The sequence below is a fragment of the Myotis brandtii genome, unplaced genomic scaffold (genome assembly GCF_000412655.1).
Source record: "Myotis brandtii unplaced genomic scaffold, ASM41265v1 scaffold936, whole genome shotgun sequence".
NCBI classification, from domain to species: domain Eukaryota; kingdom Metazoa; phylum Chordata; class Mammalia; order Chiroptera; family Vespertilionidae; genus Myotis; species Myotis brandtii.
The window spans coordinates 48,570-63,249 of NW_005371860.1; the positions used below are offsets into that span (position 1 = coordinate 48,570).

Genomic DNA, 14,680 nt, shown 5'->3' on the forward strand with positions numbered 1-14,680 from the left:
TTTGTTCTCCAAGCATTGATGTTGTGCGCTTCCCCTGTAAGGCAGCTCAGAGCCCTGGGGATGTAGTTGTCCACCTATATGCTCTACTCTGTTTCTGTGGACCCACGCTTGCCTTAGCCTTGCTTCATGGCTAGCCCCATGGGCTTCCTCAGTTTCATGATATGTCGTGTTCTTGATTCCCTGGTCTGTAGTAGACCTGCTATTTCTCCCATGAGCTTCAAGGTGTTTTCTGATGCATCTCTTTATGAAGTGCCTCTCCAGATACCCAGTGAATGCCTCCACTGCTAATCATACTATTTCTCAAATTAACTACTGATTAGGAATTACCCAAACACATTCCTGCTGCTACTTCACAAGTTCAGTGGTAAATGGACCAGAAACTATTGAGATTAAAGCCACCAACAATATTAATGGGAAATTTCTAAATACAATACTGGATGAGTAAGAAAGGAAATTAAATACCTCCCCTAGAAAATGCAAGACTATGGAAATGTCTAATTCACTATCCCATTGGTCTAACAATTCCTCTTCACAATATAGGATTAGGTATCAAAAGACAACTTTTTTGTGTGACCTCATGTAATTTATTAGTCCCCATTGAACATCAACATCCCCATTAGTACAATGGGGGTACTAATTATATTCCTATTCAGATTGAAAGGAAGTGTCCATGGGCTGTGAAAACTCTCAGAACAGTGTGTCATCTTTCATTAATGCAGGTAACAGTGGTTTTTGAATGGTTTTACTTCCAATCTCCCTCGTAAGGGCTGGTGCCCAAAAGAAAATAAATTATATATTCTTTGTGGAGACCATTTTGAAGAAGAAAATCCAGGTATATCTCCTTTTCTGAGATCCAATATGGTTTCTGGGGAGAAAAAAAATCATAGTTTTAAGCCAAAGTATCTGGTTGTATTGTATTCTTGAGTTTATTTCACTTTTTCCATACTTAAGCCTTTGGTAAATATGCTTTTGATGTGGCACCCTTATCTTAGAATGCTGTGGACTAGTACAAGAGGTTTAGAGAATTGGACTGGATATTTAAATGGGAAATAATAATCCTACAACTACAACCACTTCAGGATTTTAATAATTATATATAGAAAATAACTAGAGGGAAAAATAATATTCAAAAAATGGGGACTGGGAGTATACTGTTCTGCTGCCCCTATCCACAGGAGATGTTCCCACCAGTTTCATCTTTGAAGGACCAGTTGTGTTTTTATTAAGGAAAATGTTTTGCTCCTAATACTGTCTCCCAAAATATTGATATTAAAATCTGCATTAAAGAACTTTGAGTGAAAAATAAGTTTTATCACTGACACCTAGGGATCTGAAGTCAGGGTTGTCACATGGAAAAGACGAAGGATGCGCTGCCGGATCTCCTTTGTCTTCACTCCATAGACAATAGGGTTGAGCACAGGAGGGACAAGGAGGTAGGTGTTGGCCATGATGATGGGCAGGAGGGAGTCCTGCCGCTTGCCAAAGCGGTGCACCATAGATAATCCAATGAACGGTACATAGAATATGAAAACAGCACACACATGAGAGACACAAGTGCCAAATGCCTTCGTCTGGGCTTCACGTGTCAAGCCCAACACAGTCTTGAGGATAAGCAGATATGATAAGGAGATGAGAACTGAGTCCAGGCCAATGGCAGAGATGATAACGATGAGGCCATAGATGACATTGACATGGATGTCAGCACAGGCCAGCTTCATGACATCTTGATGTAGGCAGTAGGAGTGGGAAAGGATATTGGAGCGGCAGAAAGGCAGCTGTTTGATGAAGACAGGCAGAGGTGCCATAAGTGCAGCACCTCGTACTACAGCAGCCATTCCAATCTTGGTAACACGAGGCAGTGTTAACACAGTGGCATGGCGTAGTGGGTGGCAGATTGCCACATAGCGGTCAAAGGCCATTGCCAGCAATACCGTAGACTCCATGCCAGATAAGGAATGGATGGCAAACATCTGTAGCAGACAAGCATCAAACTGGATGGTAGTAGAATTGAACCAGAAGATGGCCATCATTTTGGGCATGGATGAAGTAGAGATCAGGATGTCAAGGCCAGAAAGCATGCAAAGAAAAATATACATGGGTTCATGTAAGCTGTGCTCAGTCCACACAATGTAGATGATTGTCAAGTTACCTAGCACAGCAATAAGGTAAAGGGAGCATAAAGGGAAAGCCAACCAAAACTGAGCTTCTTCCAAGCCAGGGAGGCCTATTAGAACGAAATATGTGGCACTGGATTCATTGCCATTAGGGCCCACCATAGTGAAGAAGCTGAGCTGCAGTCAATGCCAGACCTGAGGAGGCTAGAATGCAAAGATAAACAAGTGTCACATCCTCCTGAATCACAACACCACACCTCTCCCCTCCGTGCTGATGCCCTGTTCTCTGACCCAAACTCTAACGTCATTGTCTATCCACCCTCTGAGCCTATTCTAAACTCAACCTAACCATCCTTCAAAAGTCAAGGTTCAGATAATTCACCCAGCCGTGATTACCAACCCCGCCCTTGGCTACAAAAGTGAGGGATGTAAGTAGAGAGTGCTGAGGTGAAAAATGTCAGAAGTGAGTTTGCTCAGATCATTTCTCTCAGTTAAAGCAAGTAGAGTTAACTAACTTTCTCCTTTCCTTTCTACCATCCATAAATATTCACGTGCTCCTACTTTTTATGATATTATGTAAATTGTATAAATTTACACCATACACACACACACACACACACACACACACACACACACACACATACACATTCAGCTATAACTTGAGAGCTAGCTATGAAAGTAGTGCCATTTATTGTTAGGGTATATTTCAGATAGTTTTATCTTGGGAAGAAATTAGCAAGGGGAGATTTACAAGATCTGGCTCTTGACAACAAGGGTAGAGCCTCTCTGCATGGGTAACCAGAGAAGAGTTGAGTGTGAAGAAGAGCTCATGGCCAGCATCAGGAAGGACTTGCATCTAACACTGCTTTCAGGATGAGTCAATAATCTTTGTTCTACCATTAATCTATCACCCAGGGAAACACTAGAAGCACAAGTTTTAGAACAGAAAGTAACAGAGCTTAATTCAAACGGCTGGAGGGAGAAGGTATAAGGAGCCATATTTAACCTAGATTTTTAGGCAAAGAGGCAAAGTCATTGAAGTCTTCTGTCCTGACCTCTCTGTAGCATGACACTGGGAGCAAATCCCTCCTTCTTAGAACTTCTCCCTCCACCCTCTGCTCCTCATCTCTCTCTGATCACTAGTTCTTGGTCTCCTTTCTGGATCTTCAGTCTCCTCTGCTTGATCATTAAGCTTACTCTTAAATGATAATGCTCTGAGAATTTTATCCTCAGTGTTCTTGTTCTATATCCCCCTTCTGGAGCCATCTCATTCCTTTCCATTTGTTATGTATAAACTATTGATCCCCAAATCTATTTAGCCAGCCCTGAATTATCTTTTATGATCCAGATTCATAATTCTAAAGTCTTACTAAAGGATCTACCTGTCTGTCACTCAAGCACATCAAATTATCCCTGTCCAAAAACAAACTCTTACAGACACACAGTTGTATAGCTTTTAAGAATATGAGGTATGAAATTAATCCTGAACTCAAATCCCAGTCAAAGACCTCCTTAAGTGTGCAATCTGGGGCAAACCAACTAACCTCTCTAAGCCTCCGTTTAAACTAACCTTTCTAAGCCTCTTTAAAATGAGGATAACAGTCACTGCCTAGTAAATGTCAATGTGAGGATCAAATGAGATGATGAAACATTTAACACAATGCCTGGCACATAGGTAATGTGCAAAAAATCTTGTCTGTTGTTATTAACTGTTTTTCCTCTTTTCTGTTAGGGTGGACAAAACAGTCACACAAGCTAGATATTCCAATTCTGACTGCCATGACTCTCATGTAATCTTTTTCATTGGCACAATCCCAATAGTCTTCTAACCAAAAGAAATCAGGTCACTAGCCATGGTTTTAAAAAAAAAAATTCATTTGAGCCCTAGCCAGTTTGGCTCAGTGGATAGAGTCAGCCCTCAGACTGAAGGGTCTCAGGTTCAATTCTGATCAAGGGCACATACCTCAATCAGGGTGCTTGCGGGAGGCAACCAATCGATATGTCTCTCTCACATCGGTGTTTCTCTGTGTGTCTCTCCCCCTCCCTTCCACTCTCTCTAAAAACCAAAGGAAAAGTATCCTTCAGTAAGGATTAACAAAACAAAAAATTCCTTTGAAAGCTCCAAATTCAATCTAAATAAAGACTAACTTGTCTTTCAGCATCTGGCCCTAGGTTTCTCTCTTCCCACTTCTCACCATGGCCCCCAGGATTCAGCCATGTTAAAGTACATAGTGTTTCATAAAGTAGCATTGATTCTCATGCCCCTGTGTCTTTTTGTCTTTTTTACTTCTTATTCCTTTGTCAAGGCCCTTTCAGACCTCCCTCCTTGACATTCCACAGAGCAAAATCTTACTCACCGTTCACGTCCTGGTTAACTGTCTCTCCTATGCTATTTTCCTAACTCTCTTTCCTTTGGGTATAATTAAATATTTCCTGCTATGTGCTCTCAAAGAACTTTGTTTAGGTCGCATTTTATGAATTTATCCTCCTGAACTATAATTATTGCATATTTATCGTTTTCCCCTGAATAATGAATTTTTAAGGGCAGAAACCCTACCATAGTATTAAGTGTTTAGTTAATGTTTGTTTAAAAAGTAAAATGAGTTTTTTCAAAAGAAGAATCCCTCAGTAGGCATCTAATGAGGACAACAAGGTCAAGAGTGTAGGAAGGATTTCTAGTTGTCTGAACTTTAGAGACTTTTGAGAAGAATAAAAGAATGTTTGGAAGGTTCAAGTGTGGTGGTCTTAACTTCAGAACAAGAACTTTTAGGTCAAACAGAAAAGATCTTTCTTACCCAGGGAGCCAGAGGGCATGAGAAGCTGCATAGAGAACAGAGCAGGTGCAAAGTCTTGGCTCTAAATACATGTAAAGTGGACATACACACAGTGTGTGCCCAAGAGAGGAGAGGACCTAGATGCCTCACCTGGAGACATTGGCAAGAAGGCTCTGGCTCTCCAGGGAGCCAGATTTCCATATCATCCAGAAATTTCACATGAACAGACATGATAGTGCAGTGCAATGAATGACCAGGATTAAAATGTGCTGCCTTAGGAGATGTGTTGGGGAAGTATCATGGATTGCCATGGATTGCCATATTCTGAGGGTAAAATGATGTAATGAGCAGAGTCCTGGGGCTAGGAATGCAAGTCTCAGCAATAAATAAATGCAGAGGGCAAGAATAAGAAATCATAGTGCTGCTGCAAAATCATGAGATAAGGCATGTCAAAAGCCATTGCAAAAACTGCGTCACAGTGTGCAAAGCACTGTCTTTGAACATTTCCATAAAAATGGGAAAGAAGATCTCTAAAGAGGTATGAAGTTTCTAAAAACGTTTTATTTCCCTCCTATTTGTCACCTTCATTGCCACTCCACCTCAAGCACACACTCATACAACACACACACACATGCTGACTAGCAGCCAGTCCCTCACAATGGCAAAGCCTAGGCACTGAGATGGAGAAATCAGAGGGGAAGATTCAGCTGGACTGGAAGGGAGGTGCCTCCCCAGCAGGACACAGGCAGCTGTCGCTGGAGGTAAAATATCGGGCTACACCTCAGAAGTCTGCAGCAGGAGAGAAATAAAGGAATGGGTAAGGGAGCCAGCCAGAGGGCCCAAGTGTCACCCTTCACACTGCCCCTCCCTGAAGCATCCCCACCTCCCACAGTCCCACCAGGAGGCAGGCAGAAGGACCCAATGACTTCCAGCCTGAGCAACTGTTGGTAATTAGAGCCATTGGCACATACTCAGAGATAGAACTTTGGAGAGCTGGAGGAAATTGGAACTAAATCACTCTAGTCTGAAAATAAGGTATAATCAAGAAAAAATAAACAAAGGAACTCTTTTCTTTTCTCTTGTTTCTTTTCTTTTAGAAAGCCCACACACACTGCTCTCACTTCTAAGGAATAATCCTGTGCTTGAGATATTTCTCTGAAAAAGTCGCACTATCTTAGCAAGTCCCAGGAATGTTTCTTGGAGAACTGTGAAGGACATCTTGGCCTTTTCTTGAGGATGAGGGAGCAGGAACACCCAGCTATAACGAGTGGCAATCCACTTTGAGGCCTTCAATCCTCTTCATTCCTTCTCCCTGGCCTCCAAGACTCTTTCCCCCAGTGCCAGCTCAGCCCCCATGACCAGCCCCTCCTCACACTCTTCCCCAGAATGCTCTCAGCTCCTGCCTTCTCAGAGACCCACAGAAAAGCAGTCAGGGAGAGAGACCAGGGCTCTCAGCTCCATCTCTTCTGACCTAACAGAACAACAAGGTCACTCCCAACACTGATTTTATTGTTTTTATGATAACAGCAGAAATCATTGAGCACTACAAAATTCCAGGCACTGCATCGTGTATCCCTAACCCAAGAACAATGTTGCATGATGGGAAGTCTATGTATCTTCTCTATGCTATATGTGAGAAAACTGATATCCCAAGGGGAAAAATAATGTTGCCAGGGTTTAACGGTTGACTGGTAAAGCAGAAATTTAACCTAGATTGTCCAACTCCAAGGCCTATACATTTTCCCGATTTTAGCTGCTTTTAATTTTGTGCACCAGTGTAGTAGCCTAGCCTGTTGGAAAGCCTGGAACAATGGATGGAGATCTCAGGTACCGCTGCCAACCTCTGTGGGAACATCAGTCAAAGAATGTCTTTAGAGAGAAGTCCAGAAATACCTGGGAAACTCTAGCTTCTGCTCCCAAGCCCAGAGAGGGAAGTCCAGCCTCAGGGGCAATGCTGTGACCAGCAAGGAGGTTGGAGTTCTTCACCCAATTTGTGGAAAAGCACTTTTCCTAGTACTCCATCAGGGTAGTAGCCCCAGAATCACATCCACTCCAAATTATCATATTCTTGTATTTGATAAAGCAGATGAACCCTTGCAGGGTCTTGTCCATTCTTTTTAGAAGGGCCAAGATGAGAATAGAAAGGTAAGAGAGTGCAATTTCTAACTCAATAGAAAGTGAGACTCCCAGCCCCACTCTACTCACACAAGTCAGCCTGGCCCTCCAAAATCACTCCTATGCAGAGCCCCAGGGTTCTGGTCCCTGCCCCTCTACTTCCCAAGGAGGACCAGAGCCAGTCAGAGTCCCAAAGAGCTGGAAAGCTTGACCTAGTTGTCAGTGCCCATCACAGCTACTCTGGCTGCTGCCTACACACAGGGAAGTATGGTGCAGTGGAAAGCCAGATCTGAGACTTTGATTGAAACACTGATTTCTTCAAAAATTATTGATTGGCTGTCTACTGTGGACCAGACTGGAGATATTAAGATACAGAATAAATAAGTCATAGTTCATCCCTCCAACAGTGGGGAGAAACTGAGACAATGATGTGGCCATCACAGCATGTCATGGTAAATGCCAGGACCAGGGTAACTACAAGGACCTCAGGAGCAAACAGACAATAGCTCACCAAGTTGTCATGCTCAGGGGGCTTCCTTAAGGAGGTGACATCTGAGCCAAGACTTGGGGGCTTAGTAGCAGTTAACCGGGCAAGCTCGGGGGCATGGAGACGGCAACATTCAGTTAGACAACAAAAACATGTAGCGTGCCTACTATTTGCCCCAAACTGATGGATAAAACAGAAAAGATCACTGTTCTCAGGGAGCTCATGCACTAAGAGGGAGATAACAAAAAATTAACAAATGAATAAGCGAGAAAACTTCAGACAAAGATAAGAACACTGAAGACAAGACAGAGCAATAGGAGGCAAAGGGCAGGGACTAGGTACCCATATTTGAGATGAAAGTCAGTGAAAGGCTCTCTGAGGAGGTGGCACATAAACTGAGAGCTGTGTGATGAAATATGCCAGCCATTTTAAGATCTAGGGACAGATTGTTACAGACAGAGGAGACAGCAAGAGGAAAAGGTCTTGAGTCAAGAATGAGTTTGAGGTTTCACAAAACAGAAAGAAGGTCATTGTGGCTGGAGCATCAAGATCACAGGGGAGTTTTAGATGAGGGCAGAGTGAAGGAAGGGACCAGATCATGTAGTGGCTTGCAGGCAAGGAGTTTTTATTTCATTCTGAGTGACTTGGAGGAAATTAAGCAACGGACCTGATCCAATTTGTTTTTACAAGTGCCCTCTCACAAATGCAAAGACCCAAAGACTGAGAGAACATACCTGTTTGGGAAGCTGGAAGTGACTGAGTACAAGCCAGGGGACATTGCAGTGTAGACACGAATTTACTTTCTACATGGGCTGAAGACTAAACCCTGATTCTAGGCACAGAGCCCCAGGAAGATTGCTAAATCACAATCTCAGCCACAGCCTGACTCCTGACACAGAGCATCCAATTAGCCGGGACCCCATTCAGAGCTCACACCCCAAACAGAGCTATAGTGTGACCCCCTAATCACAAACTGAGCTTGGACCACACTACCAACCCGGAACTGGCCCTGTTCACACACCAAACCCCAATCTATTTCTAGCCCAGTTCTAACCCCATCTGTTCTCTGTCCCTCTTTACCTTCATTTAGACCATCTCCTGCCAGGCTCTAGCTGGGCACCCCGTAAACGGATCACTGGAAAATTGCTTGAAAACTACCATCTGTGCTTGCCTTTACCACACAAACATGGAAATTGCTGAGGCTGTCTGTCATGTGAGTCAGGGGCCACCTTCATATCCCCAGCCCCACCCCTATACTTCTGGTCTTCAGTCTGATTTCTCATTAACTCAGCAGGTCTGATGGGAGACCCCTAGCTACAAGCAGCCCTCATGCCCGGATGTACCCCTGCTTCCCTGCACTCACCTCAGCTGCACTTCAGGAACCTGTGCCCTTTTCTCCAGTACTTTTCCAGCAGAGGTCTGGCAGCTACACTGCAGTGCAGCCCTTTCTGTCTCTGCCCCCTCCTTTGGACCTCTCTGATCAGGGTTATTTATTTGTTCCCTGTCTTATCTCCTCCTCCTTCTGCTTCTCCCTGCTGCAGGGGGGAGTGCTGCCCAGAGGGTCTATCAGCAGGTACCCTTCATTAAACAACCGTGGGTCCTGTGTCCTTCTTGGCTTCTGTGTCCGGGGAAGGTATGCCTGGGGGATGGGGAAGGAGGGACAGAAAGAGCTGAGATCCCTAGAGTCCTCCTCAGATGGGCCCTGCGCCAGTTCCAACTGTGAAGTTAGACAGGGAAAATGAGCAAGGGAAGGCTACAAAAAAAAATAACTCATTTGTGTGTCCATGGTCTTTGTGAAGGGCTTTTCTCCACGTTTCTTCTGAGGTTCATCAAACTCAGCCAGAGGAAAGGCTATATACGCTTTAAGAGAGACCCCATGATTAAGTGCCAGCTCATCACCTTCCTGAAGCTTTCTCTGTACTCCACCTTCTTTCCCCTGGTGGCACCTGGTTGGGTCCTTACTAAGCCTAATGGCCCCATCTGCCTTCCCCCAAAGCTCATCTTCTTTGTCTCTAGCCTTTGGGGTCCTGTGTCTAACTCATACCAGTGGTCCCCAGGGACCATGCCTCTGCCTTCTTCTTTAGTCTTGGGTTTCTGAATGTCTGGCTGAGGAAGAAGGATGTGATTTCTTTAATTCTCCCCTAACCCCAACACCAGCCATATAAGACCAAGGACATCTTCTTTCTCTCTTAAGGACAAAAATAGTGAGAGAACATTCTAGGGAGTTGGAGAACAATTTGAATGTGAAAGTAAATACCTTACATATTTAAATAAGTTTTTTAAAAAAACATGTCTATAAATAAAGCAAAGTGAATTCTAGTTGATTTCTTCTTACTTTTTCCTGACTAATTTTACAACTGGAAGTTTTAAATTCACAACACAGGGTGTGCTGACTTTAAGCTGTGCACAAACAGATAATGTCATTTCAACTCAGACCACATCAAAACTCAGGAATACAAGAGCTCCGAGTGCCTTCACACCTGCAGCCGGACACTTGTTGTCATCACCCTTGAACCACCTCCCATTTAGACATACACTGTGTGGAGACTTTAAAAATACTCCAGGAACTTCCATTGCTGGCCAAAGTGGAGTAACAGAAAGTAACATTCACCCAAAGAGACCTAAAGTGGACAATATATATAAAACAATGGTTTGTGGGATACTGGATATCAGGCAACGAAGGACAGTGAGCCCTGAAACATGGGAAACACATGAGGTGAACCTGTGGTTCCTCAGTTCATAGCCTTGAGAGAGTTTTCATGCTGTGGCACAGCAGCGGAGACCCCAGATAGAGGACACCTGAATTTGAGGCTATGGAGCTGAGAGTTCAGGAAGACTAAGCTAGCTAGAATTTGAATGCAGAGGATTAGAGATGAGAGATCTACACAGAGAGAGAACTCCAGAGATATGTAGAGGGTCCTCCTCAAAAATTCAGCTGAATACTGATCAGCACATGCATGGGAGCAAGCTGGGGAAAGTTCCACCAGAAAAGCTAAGATGTCGCATATCCAGTGCTCACTTAGGGTCCACCATAGTGACTTCAGCCAGACAAGAAAACTCTAAGATTCATGACATAATGAGTGGAGAATATGAAATGATCTTGCCTCAGAAGTGAGAATATTGAACCAAACTCTGTCTACAGTATAATGTTATGTTTGGATCATAATTGATCATTAATAGCTGCAGAAAGTACTTTGTGAACTTTATAAAATAGCACAAGTCAAACTAAGGACTATAATTTATTGAGAAAGGAAGAAGAGATGAGAGTGGATAATGGGAATAAGAGAGAATTTGTTTATGTAAAGTGAAGAAAGCGTTCAGCCTTTCCCTCTCTCCGAAAGGCCCCAGCCCCACAGCCATTGAGCACCTTATATGCCTGGTGCTGCAGATACAAAAACCTAGTCCTTGTCCTCAAGGGAGACATACAACTATCATGTGGATATTTAAGTTCTATAACAGAGGATGAGCAAATGGTTACATAACTATTTAAGCTCTGTGACAGAGCGGTAAACATCCAGTTGGAATATAGAGCGCTAATTTTATGATAGAGGGAAGCACAGAGACTGTGAGAGCCTGAGGAAGCCTTTAATCTGGTGAGCAATTAGCCAGATTTTCCAACAGGCAACAGTTAGTGCAGTTACCAGCAGTTATTTAAATATAGAGATTCTAGGGGACTCAGAGATGTCCCCAGATCTCCTGAGAAAGAAGGCCATGAGTTCATCTAAAAACCAGGGACATTGCAATATAGATCAAGGACGAGCTCTGGCCTTTGCACAGAATGTAGTTATAAAGAGTAAAGATGACTATACTTTTAAATGTTTTCCCCCATAATAAAATAAGCATATCTTATTTTATTCACTTTATTATTTAAAACTACAGCAGGTCCTCAAATAATGTCATTTTATTGAACATCATTGATGTTATAACAACGTTATAATGTTGATGAGATGCTGCAGGAACTTAAGTCTTGCTTATATCAATTAGCCTGTGGTCAAATCAGTTTCATTACAAGCGTTTCACTTAAAGTCACAAGATCTACCAATGACTTAAAGTGAGGAATGACTGTATTGGCACCAACATTTATTGATCACTTTCTATTTTCCATGTGTTTTCACATCTATTATTCTATTTAATCCCACAACCACCCACAGGAGCTACAGTATGTTTCTGTTTTACAGTGCTTATAGTTTCCAAAATTACTGAGGTTCAGTAAGCTAAGTAACATGCCTAAATATCAAAGCTAGTGATCCTAACCTAGATGGCATCTCATTTTAACCCCACAATATCTCTTTTCTTGATATATATATCAATCACATTTAAAGGAATTTCTCGGCAAGGTTATGCTTTCATTGAATTGCACTGGTAAATTTGAATTTCACAGGGAAATGAATTTCAACTTCTATGAAAACAATTTATGAATAAATAAATAAAAAGTTGTTTTAATTAATGACAATAAGTCAGGCCAAACTGGTGATGCACAATTCTGAGGCACCATTCACAAAGCCACAAGGTGGATGTTTCCTAAAGCAATAAAACAAACATGAATATAATAGTTTATTGCACATTTACAATACTTGGCAATTTACAAAGGATGTTCATAGTATTTGAGTTTTACAACATCATTGCTATTATAGTTTCTCATTACACAGAAGAGGAAATGAGATCCAGGGTGGTTATATAGTATACCACTTCATGATATTTTCAGGATTTTAACCTCATAAGTACTACTTTAGTATTCTTTCCTCTGCTTCAAATAAACCTACATTGTTTTCTTCACTGTGAACATTTTTCAAAATTTTTTTTACTTTTTATTTTTTCATCAATGTAAACATTTTTTATTTCTAGGAGATGCCAGAGCCTTTACAATGTCTCATATCGGTGCCCCTCAACCCCTGCCCCAAAGGGATTGAGAGAACCTCCCTAGAACCAATGACATGTAAACATGTTTGATAGACCAGCAAGAAAGGGAAGGGAGAGCAGACGATACTGGGACCTGATATTGAGGCAGGAGGCCAGGGATTTAGAGAGATCAATACCTCAGGAAGAGCAGGAAGTGTGGGAGGAAAGATGGGAAGCGGTAACAGAAGCACCTAAAATCCTGCGATCAGAAAAAAGAAGGTGTGGTCTGGCCTATGAAAAGATGTAAAGAGGAAGCAGTCTTCTATCACTTCCAGAGGCTGAGCCATACCCATGCTGAGCCCAGGCCACGAAACTGGGCCTTTGAGATTGCTCTCAGATTTGAAAATTACTTCCATAATCAGAACCTTAACCTCCTATTGCCACTCCTAATACATAGAGACATCATTCGATAATCACTGCCCAGAAACCCAGTTAGTGTACTCATTCTTGTGCCATATAATCCACACCTACCACACAAAGGAAATGTGTCCTGTGGACAGTGGGTGGTGAGGGCCTGGGGCGGGGGGCAGAGGTGGGCTGGAGGAGGTTGGTGGGCCAGGGGAAGGGGACATATATACTAGCAATACTTTCAACAATAAAAATTTTTTTAAAGAAATGCATATATCTTTGAGCAGTCCAACATTTATAGTTTTATCAGGCTTCATTTCAAGTGGCATCGAGAGGAGCTCTGAGAAAAGGGTTTGATGAGGGATAGGAAGAGAGAAAATGAGATTAGTGAGAAAACAAGGTGGGAATCAGTAAAGAGGTACCTATTCACTAAGAGAAAAATGGCAAGACCCATGACCTCTAAGAATCACCTGCATCAAAAGCATGATTAGAATTTTTCAATTTCCTTTTGGATCTCAGTGTAGAAGAAGAGAATATGAACAAAGGGAGAGGAAAATACAAGCATTTCCGGAATAACAGATTCGTTTTTCTTAGAAAGCATAATAAGACCATGACCTCTAAGAATCACCTGCATCAAAGCATGATTAGAATTTTTCAATTTCCTTTTGGATCTCAGTGTAGAAGAAGAGAATATGAACAAAGGGAGAGGAAGATACAAGCATTTCCGGAATAACAGATTCATTTTTCTTAGAAAGCATAATAAGAGTTCAAAAGATCAACAACAACAAAAAAAGAAATGTATCCTAAAGTATATGCACCAGACATATGCCTTAAAATACATTATTCACAAACACTGCATACACACACACACACACACGTGTACACACATATCCTTCAGACATTACATTCCACCTACATGTGACTAAAGACACATGTATCACAAAAATGATTTAATATCACAAATACTAGTACTATGCACAACAGGCATATGCCCAAAGATAAACATCACATAGCCATCCTAAACCATACATTCCATACACTCATGCATATTACATATATTACATTGTTACAAATATATAATATTTTACATTCTACATATTATACTTTACATTTTCCATGTTACAAATATGAAGAAAAGATAGAGGCAACATTTTCATCAGATACTCATAAAGATATTGTTCAACATTCTCAAATAGGTGCATATCACATACCAAATAACAGAGACCACAAAAACACAATAAAGGTGCAATCAGATCTGTTATTCATGAAATATATATATGCCAAGTCACAGCTATCACACTCACCAACTGCACAACTGGCCCCTTTCTTATGTATATACACACACTCACGCACACCACACACACGTGCACACACACTAAAGATCACATACACCCACATAAATATACCTACACACTCATTACCACACTCAGAATACACAGTACTCTTATGGAAAAGCAATCTCCAGTAGGGCCATATAGATGAGCATTGGCAGTTTCCACATAAATACACCCACATGCATACAGAAATGTAAATACTTCATGTGAGCTGTCTCATCTCCTGTTACCATCTCCCTCCCCTCTCTTCAATTACTATCACCTTCCCCCATCCCACTTTGGGTTCAAAAAAGAAGCTTTATGACCAACACAGCTTTAATGACATGAGTTCATGGGAGCAATAATAATTAAAATCATATATCAAAACTGGAATTATACTGAGCCATGGCATTTATAGCCTTATTGTGTAAAAACTGTATGTTTTCTAGTTGGAGGAGGGATATATGGCAAGGCCACCAGAGCAGAGACACTAGGGTAACCATTCTCCAGGATGGCTAGTTCAGACTGAGTCATAAGTTCTCATATATTGACACATTCCTAGAAACAGAATTCAAGATCCATTTAGATAACTAAATGACAGCCCAATGGGATGGGTGATCCAAACACCAA

At 41.9% G+C, this 14,680-nt stretch overlaps 1 protein-coding gene across 1 annotated transcript; it reads right to left on the minus strand.

Moving 5' to 3' along the window:
• Positions 1-858: 858 nt before the first annotated feature.
• On the minus strand, positions 859-8,918 carry LOC102262480 (olfactory receptor 51E1). Its single transcript, XM_005885899.2, has 2 exons — positions 8,854-8,918; positions 859-2,318 (listed from the first exon to the last, which is right to left on the minus strand). Exon 2 carries the CDS (start codon positions 2,274-2,276, stop codon positions 1,323-1,325), a length of 954 nt encoding a protein of 317 aa, XP_005885961.1. The 5' UTR covers positions 2,277-2,318; positions 8,854-8,918; the 3' UTR covers positions 859-1,322.
• Positions 8,919-14,680: the final 5,762 nt, after the last annotated feature.

What these genes read in the sequence shown, in the direction of transcription:
- LOC102262480 (XM_005885899.2), bottom strand. Translation starts at nt 2,276, where the DNA reads ATGGTGGGCCCTAATGGCAATGAATCCAGTGCCACATATTTCGTTCTA.